The sequence below is a fragment of the Folsomia candida genome, unplaced genomic scaffold (assembly GCF_002217175.1).
Source record: "Folsomia candida strain VU population unplaced genomic scaffold, ASM221717v1 Fcan01_Sc003, whole genome shotgun sequence".
Taxonomy (NCBI): domain Eukaryota; kingdom Metazoa; phylum Arthropoda; class Collembola; order Entomobryomorpha; family Isotomidae; genus Folsomia; species Folsomia candida.
In genome coordinates, this window is record NW_019091195.1 from 2,293,642 (window position 1) to 2,306,787 (window position 13,146).

The 13,146-nt window shown below is 40.8% G+C and overlaps 4 protein-coding genes across 4 annotated transcripts; 3 read left to right on the forward strand and 1 right to left on the reverse strand.

Moving 5' to 3' along the window:
- The first annotated feature begins 492 nt into the window (after nt 1-492).
- LOC110845749 (homeotic protein ocelliless) lies at nt 493-4,768 on the forward strand. The gene is made up of 6 exons (XM_022092242.2): nt 493-964; nt 3,109-3,436; nt 3,513-3,579; nt 3,639-3,695; nt 4,078-4,261; nt 4,332-4,768. The coding sequence occupies exons 1-6, from the start codon at nt 493-495 to the stop codon at nt 4,667-4,669; spliced, it is 1,446 nt and encodes a 481-aa protein (XP_021947934.2). The 3' UTR covers nt 4,670-4,768.
- Nucleotides 4,769-6,457: 1,689 nt separating this feature from the next.
- LOC110845893 (ER membrane protein complex subunit 1) lies at nt 6,458-9,934 on the forward strand. Its single transcript, XM_022092439.2, has 8 exons — nt 6,458-6,614; nt 6,671-6,787; nt 6,844-6,956; nt 7,022-7,840; nt 7,910-8,637; nt 8,700-8,916; nt 8,981-9,520; nt 9,586-9,934. The coding sequence occupies exons 2-8, from the start codon at nt 6,687-6,689 to the stop codon at nt 9,744-9,746; spliced, it is 2,679 nt and encodes an 892-aa protein (XP_021948131.1). The 5' UTR covers nt 6,458-6,614; nt 6,671-6,686; the 3' UTR covers nt 9,747-9,934.
- A 50-nt stretch (nt 9,935-9,984) lies between these two features.
- LOC110845750 lies at nt 9,985-11,325 on the forward strand. Its single transcript, XM_022092243.2, has 4 exons — nt 9,985-10,348; nt 10,406-10,724; nt 10,787-11,078; nt 11,132-11,325. Exons 1-4 carry the CDS (start codon nt 10,081-10,083, stop codon nt 11,294-11,296), a joined length of 1,044 nt encoding a protein of 347 aa, XP_021947935.1. The 5' UTR covers nt 9,985-10,080; the 3' UTR covers nt 11,297-11,325.
- On the reverse strand, nt 11,288-13,122 carry LOC110845894 (chitobiosyldiphosphodolichol beta-mannosyltransferase). Its single transcript, XM_022092440.2, has 6 exons — nt 12,741-13,122; nt 12,322-12,679; nt 12,041-12,255; nt 11,804-11,977; nt 11,629-11,743; nt 11,288-11,566 (listed from the first exon to the last, which is right to left on the reverse strand). The coding sequence occupies exons 1-6, from the start codon at nt 13,000-13,002 to the stop codon at nt 11,365-11,367; spliced, it is 1,326 nt and encodes a 441-aa protein (XP_021948132.1). The 5' UTR covers nt 13,003-13,122; the 3' UTR covers nt 11,288-11,364.
- Nucleotides 13,123-13,146: the final 24 nt, after the last annotated feature.

Below are 13,146 nucleotides of genomic sequence, written 5' to 3' on the forward strand. Positions count from 1 at the left end.
ACCACACCAAACCCCTCCCTCCCTCCCGAAAGGGTTGAGCCAAACTCTCTCCTAAACCCACCCCCGGAACCTCATCTCCATCCATCCACGATCCGACCAATCCAACGCGTCTCTCTCCCCTGCGGGTGAAAGCAGCAGCACACATCTCGGAATACATACTTTTCGGCGCAGAGGAGACAAAGTACGAACGAGGAGAGAAGGAACCGTTATGAAGCGAGAGAGGATTTGGATGTGCAGTGGATGAAATGGTTAATAAGGTCCCACTTTACTTTACGTCACAAGCCAATCAACTTATCAACGCTCCTCTCTCCTCGTCTCTCTCGTCTCTGAGATTAGCAATTTTTGTGAATACTAAGACAATTGCCAATTAGCGAATGTTGTTGTGACTAGTTAATTATCTTTGTTTACTAATTTCTACACCAACGGGGAAAGATGAGAATTCCAGTTAATTAAAATTATTAAAAACCACCCCCATAAAAATCACTTAAAAAAATGGAGGACACTGCTTCCACGTTGCCCTTATTACCTCCAACGACCCCACGCCGGCCCTCATTTTACTCCCAACGGACCTCGAATCCCTTTGCAATTCAAGAATTACTTGGTCTTTCAGACACGCCGTCGAATAATTCTTCCTCAACGACGCCGGTGACGACGACGACTCCGCTTCAGAACAGTTTGTCCATCGCAGCGAAATTGTCCTATCCACGATTCAGTATTAAAGACAGCTTATCCGAGGTGTTGGACTCTTCAGGGTCGAATTGGATGACTCAGGCGGCGGCCATGGCGGCGGCGGCGTATCATTTGGGGGGTCATCATGGGATTCATCATCATCATGGGGAGTTTAATGGTGGTGGGGGGAGTGGGGGGAGGGGCAATCAAGATAATAATAATAGTGATAGGAATGGTGGTGGTGGAGGGAGTGGGGGTGCGAGTGAAAATGGGGGAAGGAATTCAACAGTCAATGGTGAGTTTTGGTTAAGAGTTTTAATTGGAAAAGTAGTAATTTAAGGAGGAAGTCGTTAATTTTTTAATTTGAAAGAGCAATGTCCGTATTTTGGTGGATCAAATTTAATCAAATTTAATATTAACGTCAAGTTCGTGAATACATTTTTGGATTAGAAAACGAGATTTGAAATTATAAAAGTGAGGAATGAGTTACGCCGGGTTTAGACTTCACGTTATCATCACGTTCTCCTCCCAACCCGATTTTTTGATTGGTCGAAATTTTTAATTGTCTTAGTGATATTTTTGATTAGCCAATCAAAAAATCGGATTGGGAGGAGAACGTGATGATAACGTGAAGTCTAAACCTGGGGTTATAAAATACGCAAAAAAATTAAGATTTTTCGATTAGAAAATGAAACGAATTAGACTTTTAAAGCGAGAATCGCAATATTTTACATTTAATACGTGATTTAAGACGCATGTTTTAATTAAGAGGATTGTTTAGACAAATATTTTAAAACAAGGAAAAATTCAGATTATTTCGATTGCAAAACGGAGCGAATGGGAGAATTTAAAAAAATTGCAAAGTACACTAATGAAACTGTAATCACGTCCACATCACGTAACGCTCATTTAAAAGAATGAGCAGTTAAAATTATGAAAATCAGTAAACACCCGAATATTTTATCAAGTATTCAGATTCATTCAATTGAAAGAGAAAACGAGTTTAAAAGAAAATGACAATACTCATAATGTAATATACTAATCATAATACTCAATTATTATCACATACAACTGACACATTACGTAGCGAAAGAAAACCGGAGTGGATTAGGAAATTTGTTAAGGCAAAAACTGTCCATTTAATACTGGAGATTTTTAAGGCAAAACCCACAATTTTACATTTAACACATGGCAAATGAACAATGAAACAATTGAATTTAAGACGCATTAATTAGGAGACATTTTTAAAGGAAATCAGAATTGAAGACAAATGAAACTACTGAGTATTAAGCAAGCACATTACGTAACTTATTTTATAATCTGAAATCCCCCCATAATATTCGCATTACAAATTAATTAGCTGGTAATTACAATTTCTCCCTGAGACAAATCTCACATGTACATAAAAATATACACATTACGTGTACATGTACATCGCAATTTCCCCGATTGAAATTATAACATCATTCCCCCCCATAAATCCCCCAAAAATTTAAACATACACAAAACTAAAAAGAAAATAAACCCAATCCCTAAAAGATTTACATATAGGATGGAGTGGATTTTTGCATATTTCCTCTCTCCAATTCCAACTCCAACCGAGAGACTTCAGGAGGGGATTAAAAACCGATTAGTGGATTTGATTCGGATTTGACTTGTTGACTCATGACGATGATGATGATGCTGATGGGAAATAGTAATTCGGTTATCCTCACCAACTCCCCGTCCGAGTGAGTGATGAGCGAAATGGGGAGAGAGATTAAGGAGTAGAATTGCATCAGCTATTTCCCTCATCGTTTAATATCAAATTCTGTAATGAGAATTTTTATCCATACCACACATTTCCACCAGCAGCACCACTTCCACTGCGGATCTCCTCTCTTCTATCCTTCTGTCAAACAATGCATTTTTTCCCTTTTGAACATTTCCCATTGCTCTCAATGGGAGAACAACTGGCATCCTTCTTCTTCTTCTCTTTTATTACCAACAAATCCACCACTGACTGGATCGAGAAAACACGAGTAAAACTTATTAAATTATGTTTATCAAATTGAAAATGAGATGAATTTCACTCCATTTGCCGTCTCTCTCTAAATCGAATAAATCTCTCAATAAATAATCTCCCGAGGGGAAGGGAATCGATTTATTATCAAAGTGGGATTTATTAGAATTAAGACATTTTTCGAGCTACAACTCTCTGATTGAAAAATCTGCGGAATTCTCCAAAATTAATTAAATCCCAATGACAAAACGTGACTTTTGTGGTTTTTCTCCTCCGCCTCGGAATTTGTCTGACGAGAGAGGAATTCCGAGTAATTAAGTGAACGAATTAACTCTAATGATTTATCCCAAGTCAATTAACGACCAAACACAATGCAAAGGAATTTAATTAAACAACTCCATTTGGGATAATTCTCTTCTCTCCTTTGTGTTAAATAGGAATTTCAGGAATGCAGCACGGAACGACCTACCCGCACCACCACCACCACCCATCCCCATACCATCAATATAACGACTCCCCTCCATTTAACTCCAGTAATAATAACTCAACAACGACGACGACCACCACACCCACGAGTAATCAAACGGAAGATTACCATCCCCATCACCAATTTAATACAATATTGCTCAACAATCATCATCATCCATCAAATCATCATCATCATCATCCAGGAAGTCCACTTTTACTCGGTGGTGGTGGTGGTGGAGGTGGAGGGGGGAGCAGTGGGGGTGGGAATAAGAAAAAGAAAAAGAAGCGCAGGCATCGGTAGGTGTTTTCTTTATAAGAAATTAAAGTAAAGGAAAGTTAAAGTTGATAAAATTCTATCTGTATTTTTAAGCAGAACGATTTTCACGTCCTTCCAATTGGAAGAGTTGGAAAAGGCGTTCAAGGATGCGCACTATCCGGATGTGAGTTGTTAATTTTTTGGAAATTGGTTTAAAATATTTAAGTTAAATAATTTATTAAGGTTTACGCCCGAGAAATGCTCAGCTGCAAAACGGATCTCCCCGAAGATCGCATTCAGGTATGTGAGATAAGATAAAACCAGTTGTCCCATGTCACTGAATAGTAAAATAGGGGAGAGAAAATGGGGGGAAAAGTGAGATTCCAGGAATGGACTCTCTTCTCTCCTACCACTAACTAAACTTCTCTCTCATATTTACATCACTACTTGTCATTCTCAAGATCTCCTTCCTTAAAAAAAGAACCGTACATCCACCAAATGTTGTTCCTGTATCTTTTCCACATACCACTTATTTCACTCTTGTAAGATAAAAACTTGACTGAAAACTGCCGAGTCATTTCCATATTTACACATAAGAGAAAACACTCGAAAACAAGTGACAAGATCCACTCGAGACATGTCTCTGTCACTTTTTATAAAATAAAATCTTTAAAAAACTCAGGTCTGGTTCCAAAACCGTCGTGCGAAATGGCGCAAAACGGAGAAATGTTGGGGTCGGAGTACAATAATGGCCGAGTATGGATTGTACGGAGCCATGGTCAGACACTCTCTTCCACTCCCAGAGACCATCCTCAAAGCGTCGAAGGAAACGGAACAGGGGGGATCAGTAGCTCCCTGGTTGTTGGGTAGGTTTTTCTTATCTTTCTTGTCTTATCCGCTAAAATTCCACGTAAAAAAGCTAATAAATCCCCGCAGGGATGCACCGAAAATCCATCGAAGCCGCCGAGCAGTTAAAATCCCCATCGCAATCCCCCCTCGGTGGAAGCAACAACGGTGCAGGATCATCCTGTTCCTCCAACGACTCTCAAAACCCCCCATCCGACGAGGAAGACTCTCAACCCTTAAAACTAGAACGGCCCGACTTTTCCTCCCTCCACTTCCCCACGAGTAACAATAACAACAGTTTAATCCGACGACATTCCTCGGTGGCGAGTCTGAGGGCGAAGGCGCAGCAGCACATGTCCAGTTTAGGAATCCCGATGAGCGAGGAGGATATTATTAATAATGAGCACATTGATATTGTTGATACTTGAAAAAGAGAGAGTGAGTGCAGCTGGAAATTAATTTTTATATTGTATATTTAATTTATGGTCAATAAAAGGAGAGAGAATCGTGATGGTAAAGAGAGTTTCTCAAAAGTGGGTGTGTTTTTGTCAGTGTCTTTAATGTCTAATTAAATAAATTGTGGATGTCAGATTTTTCCACACAACACAATTGACACATAATTATAGTTCATTATCGTTTGACTCGACGTCTTTGTTTGGGGTTTTTTACGGTGTTAGAGAATGGAGCGTTTACACGTTTTGTGAGTTAGTTTAACACCGTTTTACAAGGGATTTTACTAACGAAATGGATGGACACTCAGAATGACTGGCGTAAATAATTTTCCTACACTACCCAATTTACTATTTCCAACATGTCAATGTCACCTACTCCACCCCCTCATTTGTTTAACCCTTTTTTTGATTATACACACTCTTTGAGTGAGTGAGTGTAGCTGACGTTTAACTATATTTTCATACACACAAATCTCCCCAATTAAACGGAATACACGTGTTTAACACATAAATATTAATTAGTCATCCTATTTTGAAATAAATGACAAGCGTAGAGCATCATCGAGTAGGAAACAAATTTGCAGCTTTTTATTATCATCAGCCACGCCGATTAATTCGTGTGATTCTCATCGGATTAAAGTGACTGCTGCTGCTGCGTGAGTAATTGAAAAAAGGAGAGAGAGAGAGTGAGAGAGAGAGAGCGAGAGGATATAAAGGAACGGTCCCAGTGGTCCCTGAGGTAATTAATTTTTGATACTTGTGATCGGTTGGAGTTTTGAATTATTATGCGATATTTTTGTTAAATCGTTAAATACTTCATTTAGTGGGATTAACAAGTAATGGAGATGAATTTCTCAACTTGCCTCATTAATCACACGCGATCAGAGGACTCGTACAACTCACACAACTCGTCATAATAATATGAAATTCAATACTTTCCTCAGAACCTTTTTCTCTGAAACCTTATTAATTTATGGTCGTCCTCTTTTGTCAACGCTCCTGCTCCTGCACCCAACAACCCACGACCATGGGTATATGAGTGATGTTTGTAATGAAAGGGAACTACTAGGGGACGAGGGAGAGAGAGGTGTCTATTCAATTAAGCGATTTCTTCTCAGATTACACACGACCAAAAGGAGACCCAAAATATTTTGACAGAAAAATGAATATAATAAATCTGCAGCACCCTTTGTACGCGAGAGAGAGACTGGTTTCCGGTCTTTGGTTCCGAGAGTTAATTGGATTGTTTTCCTTATTTCTATGGAAACTGGTGGGTGAAGAGTGGGATGCCAGGAGCAGAGGAGTGAATACTGTTTAATTTATTGAGGAATGGAAATTATCACCCTGCCGGGGATGGGCAGTGGTGGTGGAGAGAGAGAGTGGCTGTTTTGGGACTACTTAACTCCCAGAGCTAATTAAATTAGATTGAATTTCTCTTCATACTCACACTTTCTCTCGGCTGGAGAGAGATTCACACAACCAGCAGCCAGACTAGCCCAGCACCAGGAGAAGTGTGTGACGATGAAGAAGTGAGAGAAGGAGAATAAAAATTGCATTGTCTTTTTAGGATGTGGGAATGGGACAAATTCGTTCCGTGCATGGGAGCGAATGAACACAGAAAGCGAGAGCAGACGGAGGAGAAAGTGGTGGTGGTGGTGATAAAATGGGGAGGTTGAGACCAGACAGAGCTGCTGATCTCTGGAGGCGAGGTGAGACTGCGATTTTTCTCCTCCTCCATGGTGATAGGGGCACCGTGAGATTCCAATGGAGGGCACTTTGAACAAACCGAAGGAGAATCACTATTCCCAAAAAAAAACTCGACTCATTTCTTCTTCACACCGGATTCAATTAATTAAAAAAAAACCCAACTCCCCCAAAGGATGCGAGGAGACGCCGCCTAAAATAACCTCAAAACTTTAAAGTAAGTAAAAAACATTCCCCAACGATTGAAAATAATTCATAAACCTTAATTCGCAGGAAAAACCCTAAAAAAATGCCCCCTCCTCGTGGAATCTTCCTATTTTTAATTGGATGGTTATCCATCTCATCCACCACTCTCGCCTTGCACGAGGACCAAGTTGGGAAATTCGATTGGTAAGAGAAAAACTATAAAAAAACAATAAATAATAATTCAAATAAAACTAACACAGGCACCAAAAACTCCTGGGCCCCGTCCGATTCGTATTCAATGATCCTCATCAACCGAAAAGATTACTAATCGGGACTGAGAACAACGTGGTGGGAGCCATTCATGGGAATACAGGTAAAAAAACCGACTTCACCTAATTACCGAAAAATAAAAAAAAACTAACAAATAAAATAAACCAGGAAACATCCTGTACCGCCAACTCCTTGAAACCACGGGCTCCCTGCTCTACTACGCCTTGCAAGAAGACCGTCAGACCATCTCTGTGTCAATCCAAGAGAAAAACCTGATAAAAATCCGCACGTTCACTGCCCCCACCGGAATCCGAATTGACGAATGGATCGTGGAGATGGAAGCAAATCTCGTGACATCATTTGGCAACAAAGTATTTCTCATAAACTCCAAAAACCACCCCACGGAAACCCAAGTCACGACTTTTAACCTCAAAACTGGTCTGGCAAACCCTGTGAAGAAATACACCCTTCCAAACTGTGGCCATCTCATCGGAGTGACTGGACAATATCTCATCTGCTCCAAGGGAACCTCCATCTCCGTCCTAAACCTCGACGATGGTTCCGTGACGAACGAGAAGTTCACTGAAATTTCGGAAATCCTAGAACTGAGCACGAGTGGGTCGGGTCCAATCCCTGGGGTGGTTTTCCAAGGGGATGGATTTATCAAAGGATTTTTACTCATTGAAAACTCAAAATCGGGTCCAGAATTGTTCCCACTGCAGATCCAGCCCTCAAATTCTCGGGTGATTCTGTCCCAATTTACAAGCGAGGAGAGGCCATTATTGTTCGTGACCAGGTTGGAAAATTCCCACACCATAAAAATGGAGGCTTACAACAGGAATGGACAAGTTGTGTCGAATTCCGCGACTTTAATCCAAGCGTCAATGCCGTTGTCTTCGCTGTTGAGGTGTCAGGGGTATTTACTCAACAATCAGTATGGTCTGGTGGGTGTTACCAAGGATGAGCTCGTCTTTGGCACCAAAGCGGGTGAGGATTTTATTTTATTGAATTATTGAAAAATTAATTGAAAAATTAATGACAATTAATTAATTAAAGACGGAACCTCGACCACCACCCCGCAATCCATCGAGTGGTCCCGTGAGGAATCATTAGAATCCATCGTCTCCCTCGAAATGGTCGATTATCCAAGTGAAGTAGGCCCCACCTGGAACCCCTATTTGGCCACGATGAACGTGGTCCACGCCTTCATCTCTCGAGTAAAGTACGAGATCGAATCACTCATCTCTGGCGAATCTCTCTACGCCTCGGACGAGGACCGATTCGGGTTGAGAAAAGTGATTGTCTTTGTGACCAAAGTGGGAAAAGTGATCGGGATGGACAGTTCCTCTGGAAGTATTTTGTACTCATTTTATCTCCCCGATTTCTCCGTCTTTACCGACTCTGCCGCTTTTCTCTACCTCCAACGCCCTGCTAAATACACGCCATTGAAACCTCAAGCTGCCGTTATTTACAAGTCTCTCAGCACTGGAAGCACGATCCTTTTCGCTTTTGATCCCGTGGTTGGGAAACCCTTGGATGAGGTGAGGAAATTCCCACCGATTCTACAAACGCAAATGCTGCACCTCGCTGGGGAGGAGACCCAGTTTGTGAAACCGATTTTGCTTTTGGATGTTGAGTTGAACGTGTGGAGTTATCCTAAAGTGGAGAAAGTGGATGGATTGAAGGAGAGTTTGGAGATTATGAATTCGTATTTTTTCATCGCTAAAAAGTTGAGGTCGCCGGTGCTGGCGGGGTTTGCAGTGGATAAGCAGCGTGTGGGGGAGGTGGGTTTGTTCTCATTTCTTGTATTTTTTTAAAAATCTGACAAAAATTTCCATGTGAGCAGCACCTGAAAGCGAAGCAACTCTGGAACCTTGACCTTGGTCCATCTGAATTGTTAGGAGTTTACGGGAAATTATCCACAGAACGAGTCCATTCCCAAGGCCGCGTCCTCCCTGATCGATCCGTGTCTTACAAATACATGAATCCAAATCTCGTGGTGGCTGTTACTTCAGAACCAGAAGCTGGAAATATCAACTTGTTCTTGGTTGATGCTGTTTCTGGTAAATTATTTTTTATTAAAAACCTTACCAATAATCAGTAATTAACTAAAAAAAACTACTGTAGGCTCCCTGATCCACTCCTTCTGGCACAAAAAATGCCGAGGCCCGGTTCACGTTGTCCACACTGAGCACTGGATAGTTTACTCTCTTTATAACGAAAAAAACCGGCGTATCGAGATAAACTCGGTCGAACTCTACGAAGGACAATCCCAGAGTAATTCCACTGCATTTTCCTCCTTTGCCGCCCCACCCGTGGAGCCCATCGTGGTGAAACAATCCTACATTTTCCCCACCTCGATCCAACACCTTGCTCACACGAGGACGGAAAAAGGGATCACGAACAAGGACATCCTCATCGCTTTGCCCACCGGTGGGGTTCTCGAGCTTCCACGGATCGTCGTCCAACCTCGAGTCAGCCACCAGCACTACACGCAACAGATGCAGGAGGAGGATGGCGTCGTCCACTCGATTCCGTACCAACCGGAGCTGCCCATCTTATCAGAGATGATTTTCAACTATAATCAAAGTGTTAAGAGGGTTCATGGGATCAAGACTTGGCCGACCAGGTTGGAGTCCACATGCGTCGTGCTCGTTCATGGGAGTGGTGAGAGATTGGATACTATTAATTAATATTGTTAATTGCAATTAATAACACTTTCTCCTCTGCAGATCTCTACTACGCGAAGTTGACCCCCTCCAAAACCTTTGACGTATTAAAAGACGATTTTGACTACTGGATCATCTCTGTGGCGCTCATTGGTCTCTCTCTCGCTGCGTATCTCGCGAAACGACTGGCTGCACGGAAACAGTTGGATCAAGCGTGGAAATAATTTGAATAATTATTAGTCATTTTTTTGTGAATTTTTATTGTTTGTGCTAAAAATATGGTATGGAATTTACCAAAAAAAATAGGTTAGTCAGGTAGCGAGTAGAGTTCCTTCACTTTCTCACAACGATTTTTATACACGTTTCCTTTGAAAAGAGAAAATAATTGAATAAAAAATTAAATTATCCATGACCACGGGGAATTTGTTATTTGTTTTTAGATAAATAAAAACCAGACGGCATTTCTTCCCAAATAAATATCCAAAATTTACTCAACTTTCCCAACTCCCAATTCGATCCAATTAGAAAATCCCTCTAATAAAAACCCCCCAAAAAAACATGCAAAATTCCAGTACCCCAACCACTCGCATAACCACTCCAAAACCAATCCGTGGAGGAAATACCCAATCCACAGGGACGAAACTGGGTCATCCTAATAATAATCCACCAGGAAAGAAGCTAAAACGGGTCACCCTGAGCGAACATGTGGAAATCCAAGGTTTGAAAAGCCCATTGAAAGTCACTCTCCCAGAAGGAGGACCATCGGATCGAGAAGAGTACGTTGAGTACGCCTTGGACATGCTGATTCATAATCTCATCGGTTCTGGTAGTTACTCTAATTTTAATAATTAGTGGCAAAATAATAATTGACACATTCCCGCAGGACAACTGCAACCCTCTCAAGCCCACCTGGTCAAGACTCCCGAGTTGAGAGCCCACATATCCGAATTGGTCGAACGAGTCGAGGACGCACACAAAATAGGCCTCTCGACTCAAATCTCATCAAAATCCTCCACGCACAAAGCAGTGACAAAGTGGGCCCTCCAACCAAATTCGCTTCCAATCACGATAATCACAGACAAAGATCCCAACGCGAAATCGGAAAGGAAACCAAATGTTTGGAGCACACCCGTCCCGATCCCTCCAAAGAAAAGAACAAACGTCCTCAGTGCTCCCTTGAGCATTAAACCCAAGCAGAAAGTGTAGGCGGAAATTTATTATTTGTTTTTTACACCATTTTACTCAAGAAAATTCTATTTTGTAGAATTCCAAGAGAGAAACTCCACCAGTTCGTCTCCTCACCGGAACCACCACCAAAATTCCAAAGACCAAAAACTTCATACCCATCATCCCCACTGACCCGAGATAAACAGCGACCCACGAGTGCAACAAATCCATCCGCATTTCCAACAGAATCCACGTACGAAGGATTAGACAACTATCGATTCAAACCCGCAGTATCAATTGGAAACGATGGTGGATTTAGAGCTAAATTTGATATGAGAGGATTCGAAAATGAAGAAATCTCTCTGGATCTGAATGGGAGGAAGTTGACCGTGAGTATAAAATTTAATGTCATTTAATTAATGATAACGAGTGAAACATTTAGGTGACGGGGACCCGGCCTCGACGCGACGAAATGAACGAGAGGAAGACGATTGAACACGTAGAGCTTCCGCTCGGAGTGAATCTTGACAATTTAAAAGTTGCTCGACGAGTGGATGGGATTTTATTGATTCAAGAATCTCCAATGGAACGACGTGAGCTCATTTAAACAAAATTTTATACAATCGCAAATTTCAAGTGAAAATAATAAAATTCGGAATGGAAATTTTTTTATTGTCAACTAAAAATAGGAAGCGCATTGAATTTCCAATTTTCATGCCATTTTAAACTTCTGAATTTTTTCAAGTTTTCTCTGAATTTTTTATGATGTGGATTAGGTTTTGAACTGATTTTGAACCAATTTTGAATTTGATTAGCTAATTCTGTAGAGTCGTTAAAGATGTAACCGCTTTCTCCGTTGCGGACCAGTTCCGGTAGACTGGAAAGGTTTTTTATTAAATTGGGGAATTATTAATTATTAATCTGTTAGATTGAGCATACCAATTAAAATTAACGGCACAGACGGGAAGACCGCAGCCAAACATGTCCACAACTTTCATTGGTAAATCCAGTCCACTGGACGAATAGTGAAGTGATATTCCCAAATCTCCACAGGCTATTTATTAAAGAGAATTGTTTCATTTATTATTTAATAATCAGTAATTAAAACCCATACCGAGCAACGACGGGTAGTCATCATGTTCCAACCACGGAAGATTAATTTCCACATTTTTGAAATCAATTGATTGAATAATTTTCGAATAATATTCTTTTTGTGGTCCTTTCCCCGTAATGAACACGATTAATTTTGGGTAAAAAGTTGGCTCATCCCGACTCGCCGTTTCATAGTCTGAAAATGGTTAAACAAATTATTAAGAGAATTTTAATAACACAAGATTTCCTAAATAATAACCTTGCAAAGCAGATAACAAAATATTGAAATCTTCATCTTCAGTCCAACTCGTACTAGAAATTAAAATTCCAGGCCTTCCATTTAATTCCACTCCTTTATTCGCTATACTCTTTAAACTAGGAAAATCTTTGCTTAATTTGACTAGAAACGCTTTCCTCTCCTCTTCTGAAAGCGGTTTGAATTTTTCTGGTGGTCGGTCGTACAGTGTCACGGCTCTGTTTCAAATTAGGATTTTATGAATTCTACACCAAATTATTAATATTTTTTAAAAAAACCCTCACTCAATGGCCAACCTCCTCCCGAGATCCTCTTTCATGGCTTTTGTAACGCATAAATGCTTATCCGCCCTCGCACCGAAATAATCCTCCACGAATTTAGATAATTTAACGAGCGGGTGCTTCTCTCCAATTGAAATCCCCATGAGAGTGAACCCATAATTGTGCCAATCCACCACGAAATCAGCAAAGAGCACTTTGGAAAATAGGTAGCAAACGGTCAGGGTTGGAATTGCGGGTGGGTTTTGTAAAAGGATGTAGTGTGGGAAGAACTGGTAACGGAGAATCATCCAAACAAAGGCCCAGGACAAGAGCAGCAACTGCCATGCCACTTTTAATGGGTACGAAATCAGGCGGGGGAGGCCTATAAGAGTTTGTTAATTAATGTTCAATTAATATTTGACATTATAAATAATTAATTTTACTCTGAATAAACAAAGGCACTGGTGGCATGAAGTCGACCCAAATGGACTTATTATTCGAGATATTTGACGGCAACGGTGATTCTCCATAGCCAATTAAATGGACGAAATAGCCTTCCTCCACGAGTGATAAGGCGTGATATCCCATTCTCGGACTGCGACCGATATCGCCCAAAACCACAATCGTCACTTTTTTAGTAGTCGTTTGGATTCTTTTTGCTTGTGATAATTCTTCTGGAGTTTCGTCCTCCTGGGTTGGCATCATTTTGAGGCAGTTTTCTTCGAAAATTAGCAATAAATTAAGCAATATGGAATTTTACTTTATTAAGGAGATTTTACGCTGGATAAAATTTAGTAAAAAAAAGTTTGACGTGTATGTGCCACACTGAAATCCGCCGAGGTGTAGTTG

Bases quoted from the DNA above. Each gene is read 5' to 3' on its own strand.
- LOC110845749 (XM_022092242.2), top strand. From the start codon at position 493: ATGGAGGACACTGCTTCCACGTTGCCCTTATTACCTCCAACGACCCCA. The intron at 3,437-3,512 runs GTAGGTGTTTTC...ATTTTTAAGCAG, and splicing joins AAAAAGAAGCGCAGGCATCG to AACGATTTTCACGTCCTTCC. The intron at 3,580-3,638 runs GTGAGTTGTTAA...TAATTTATTAAG, and splicing joins AGGATGCGCACTATCCGGAT to GTTTACGCCCGAGAAATGCT.
- LOC110845893 (XM_022092439.2), top strand. From the start codon at position 6,687: ATGCCCCCTCCTCGTGGAATCTTCCTATTTTTAATTGGATGGTTATCC. The intron at 6,788-6,843 runs GTAAGAGAAAAA...AAACTAACACAG, and splicing joins CAAGTTGGGAAATTCGATTG to GCACCAAAAACTCCTGGGCC. The intron at 6,957-7,021 runs GTAAAAAAACCG...AAAATAAACCAG, and splicing joins AGCCATTCATGGGAATACAG to GAAACATCCTGTACCGCCAA.
- LOC110845750 (XM_022092243.2), top strand. From the start codon at position 10,081: ATGCAAAATTCCAGTACCCCAACCACTCGCATAACCACTCCAAAACCA. The intron at 10,349-10,405 runs GTAGTTACTCTA...ACATTCCCGCAG, and splicing joins TCATAATCTCATCGGTTCTG to GACAACTGCAACCCTCTCAA. The intron at 11,079-11,131 runs GTGAGTATAAAA...TGAAACATTTAG, and splicing joins TGAATGGGAGGAAGTTGACC to GTGACGGGGACCCGGCCTCG.
- LOC110845894 (XM_022092440.2), bottom strand. From the start codon at position 13,002: ATGATGCCAACCCAGGAGGACGAAACTCCAGAAGAATTATCACAAGCA. The intron at 12,256-12,321 runs GTGAGGGTTTTT...AATTTGAAACAG, and splicing joins GGGAGGAGGTTGGCCATTGA to AGCCGTGACACTGTACGACC. The intron at 11,744-11,803 runs GTATGGGTTTTA...TTTAATAAATAG, and splicing joins TGACTACCCGTCGTTGCTCG to CCTGTGGAGATTTGGGAATA.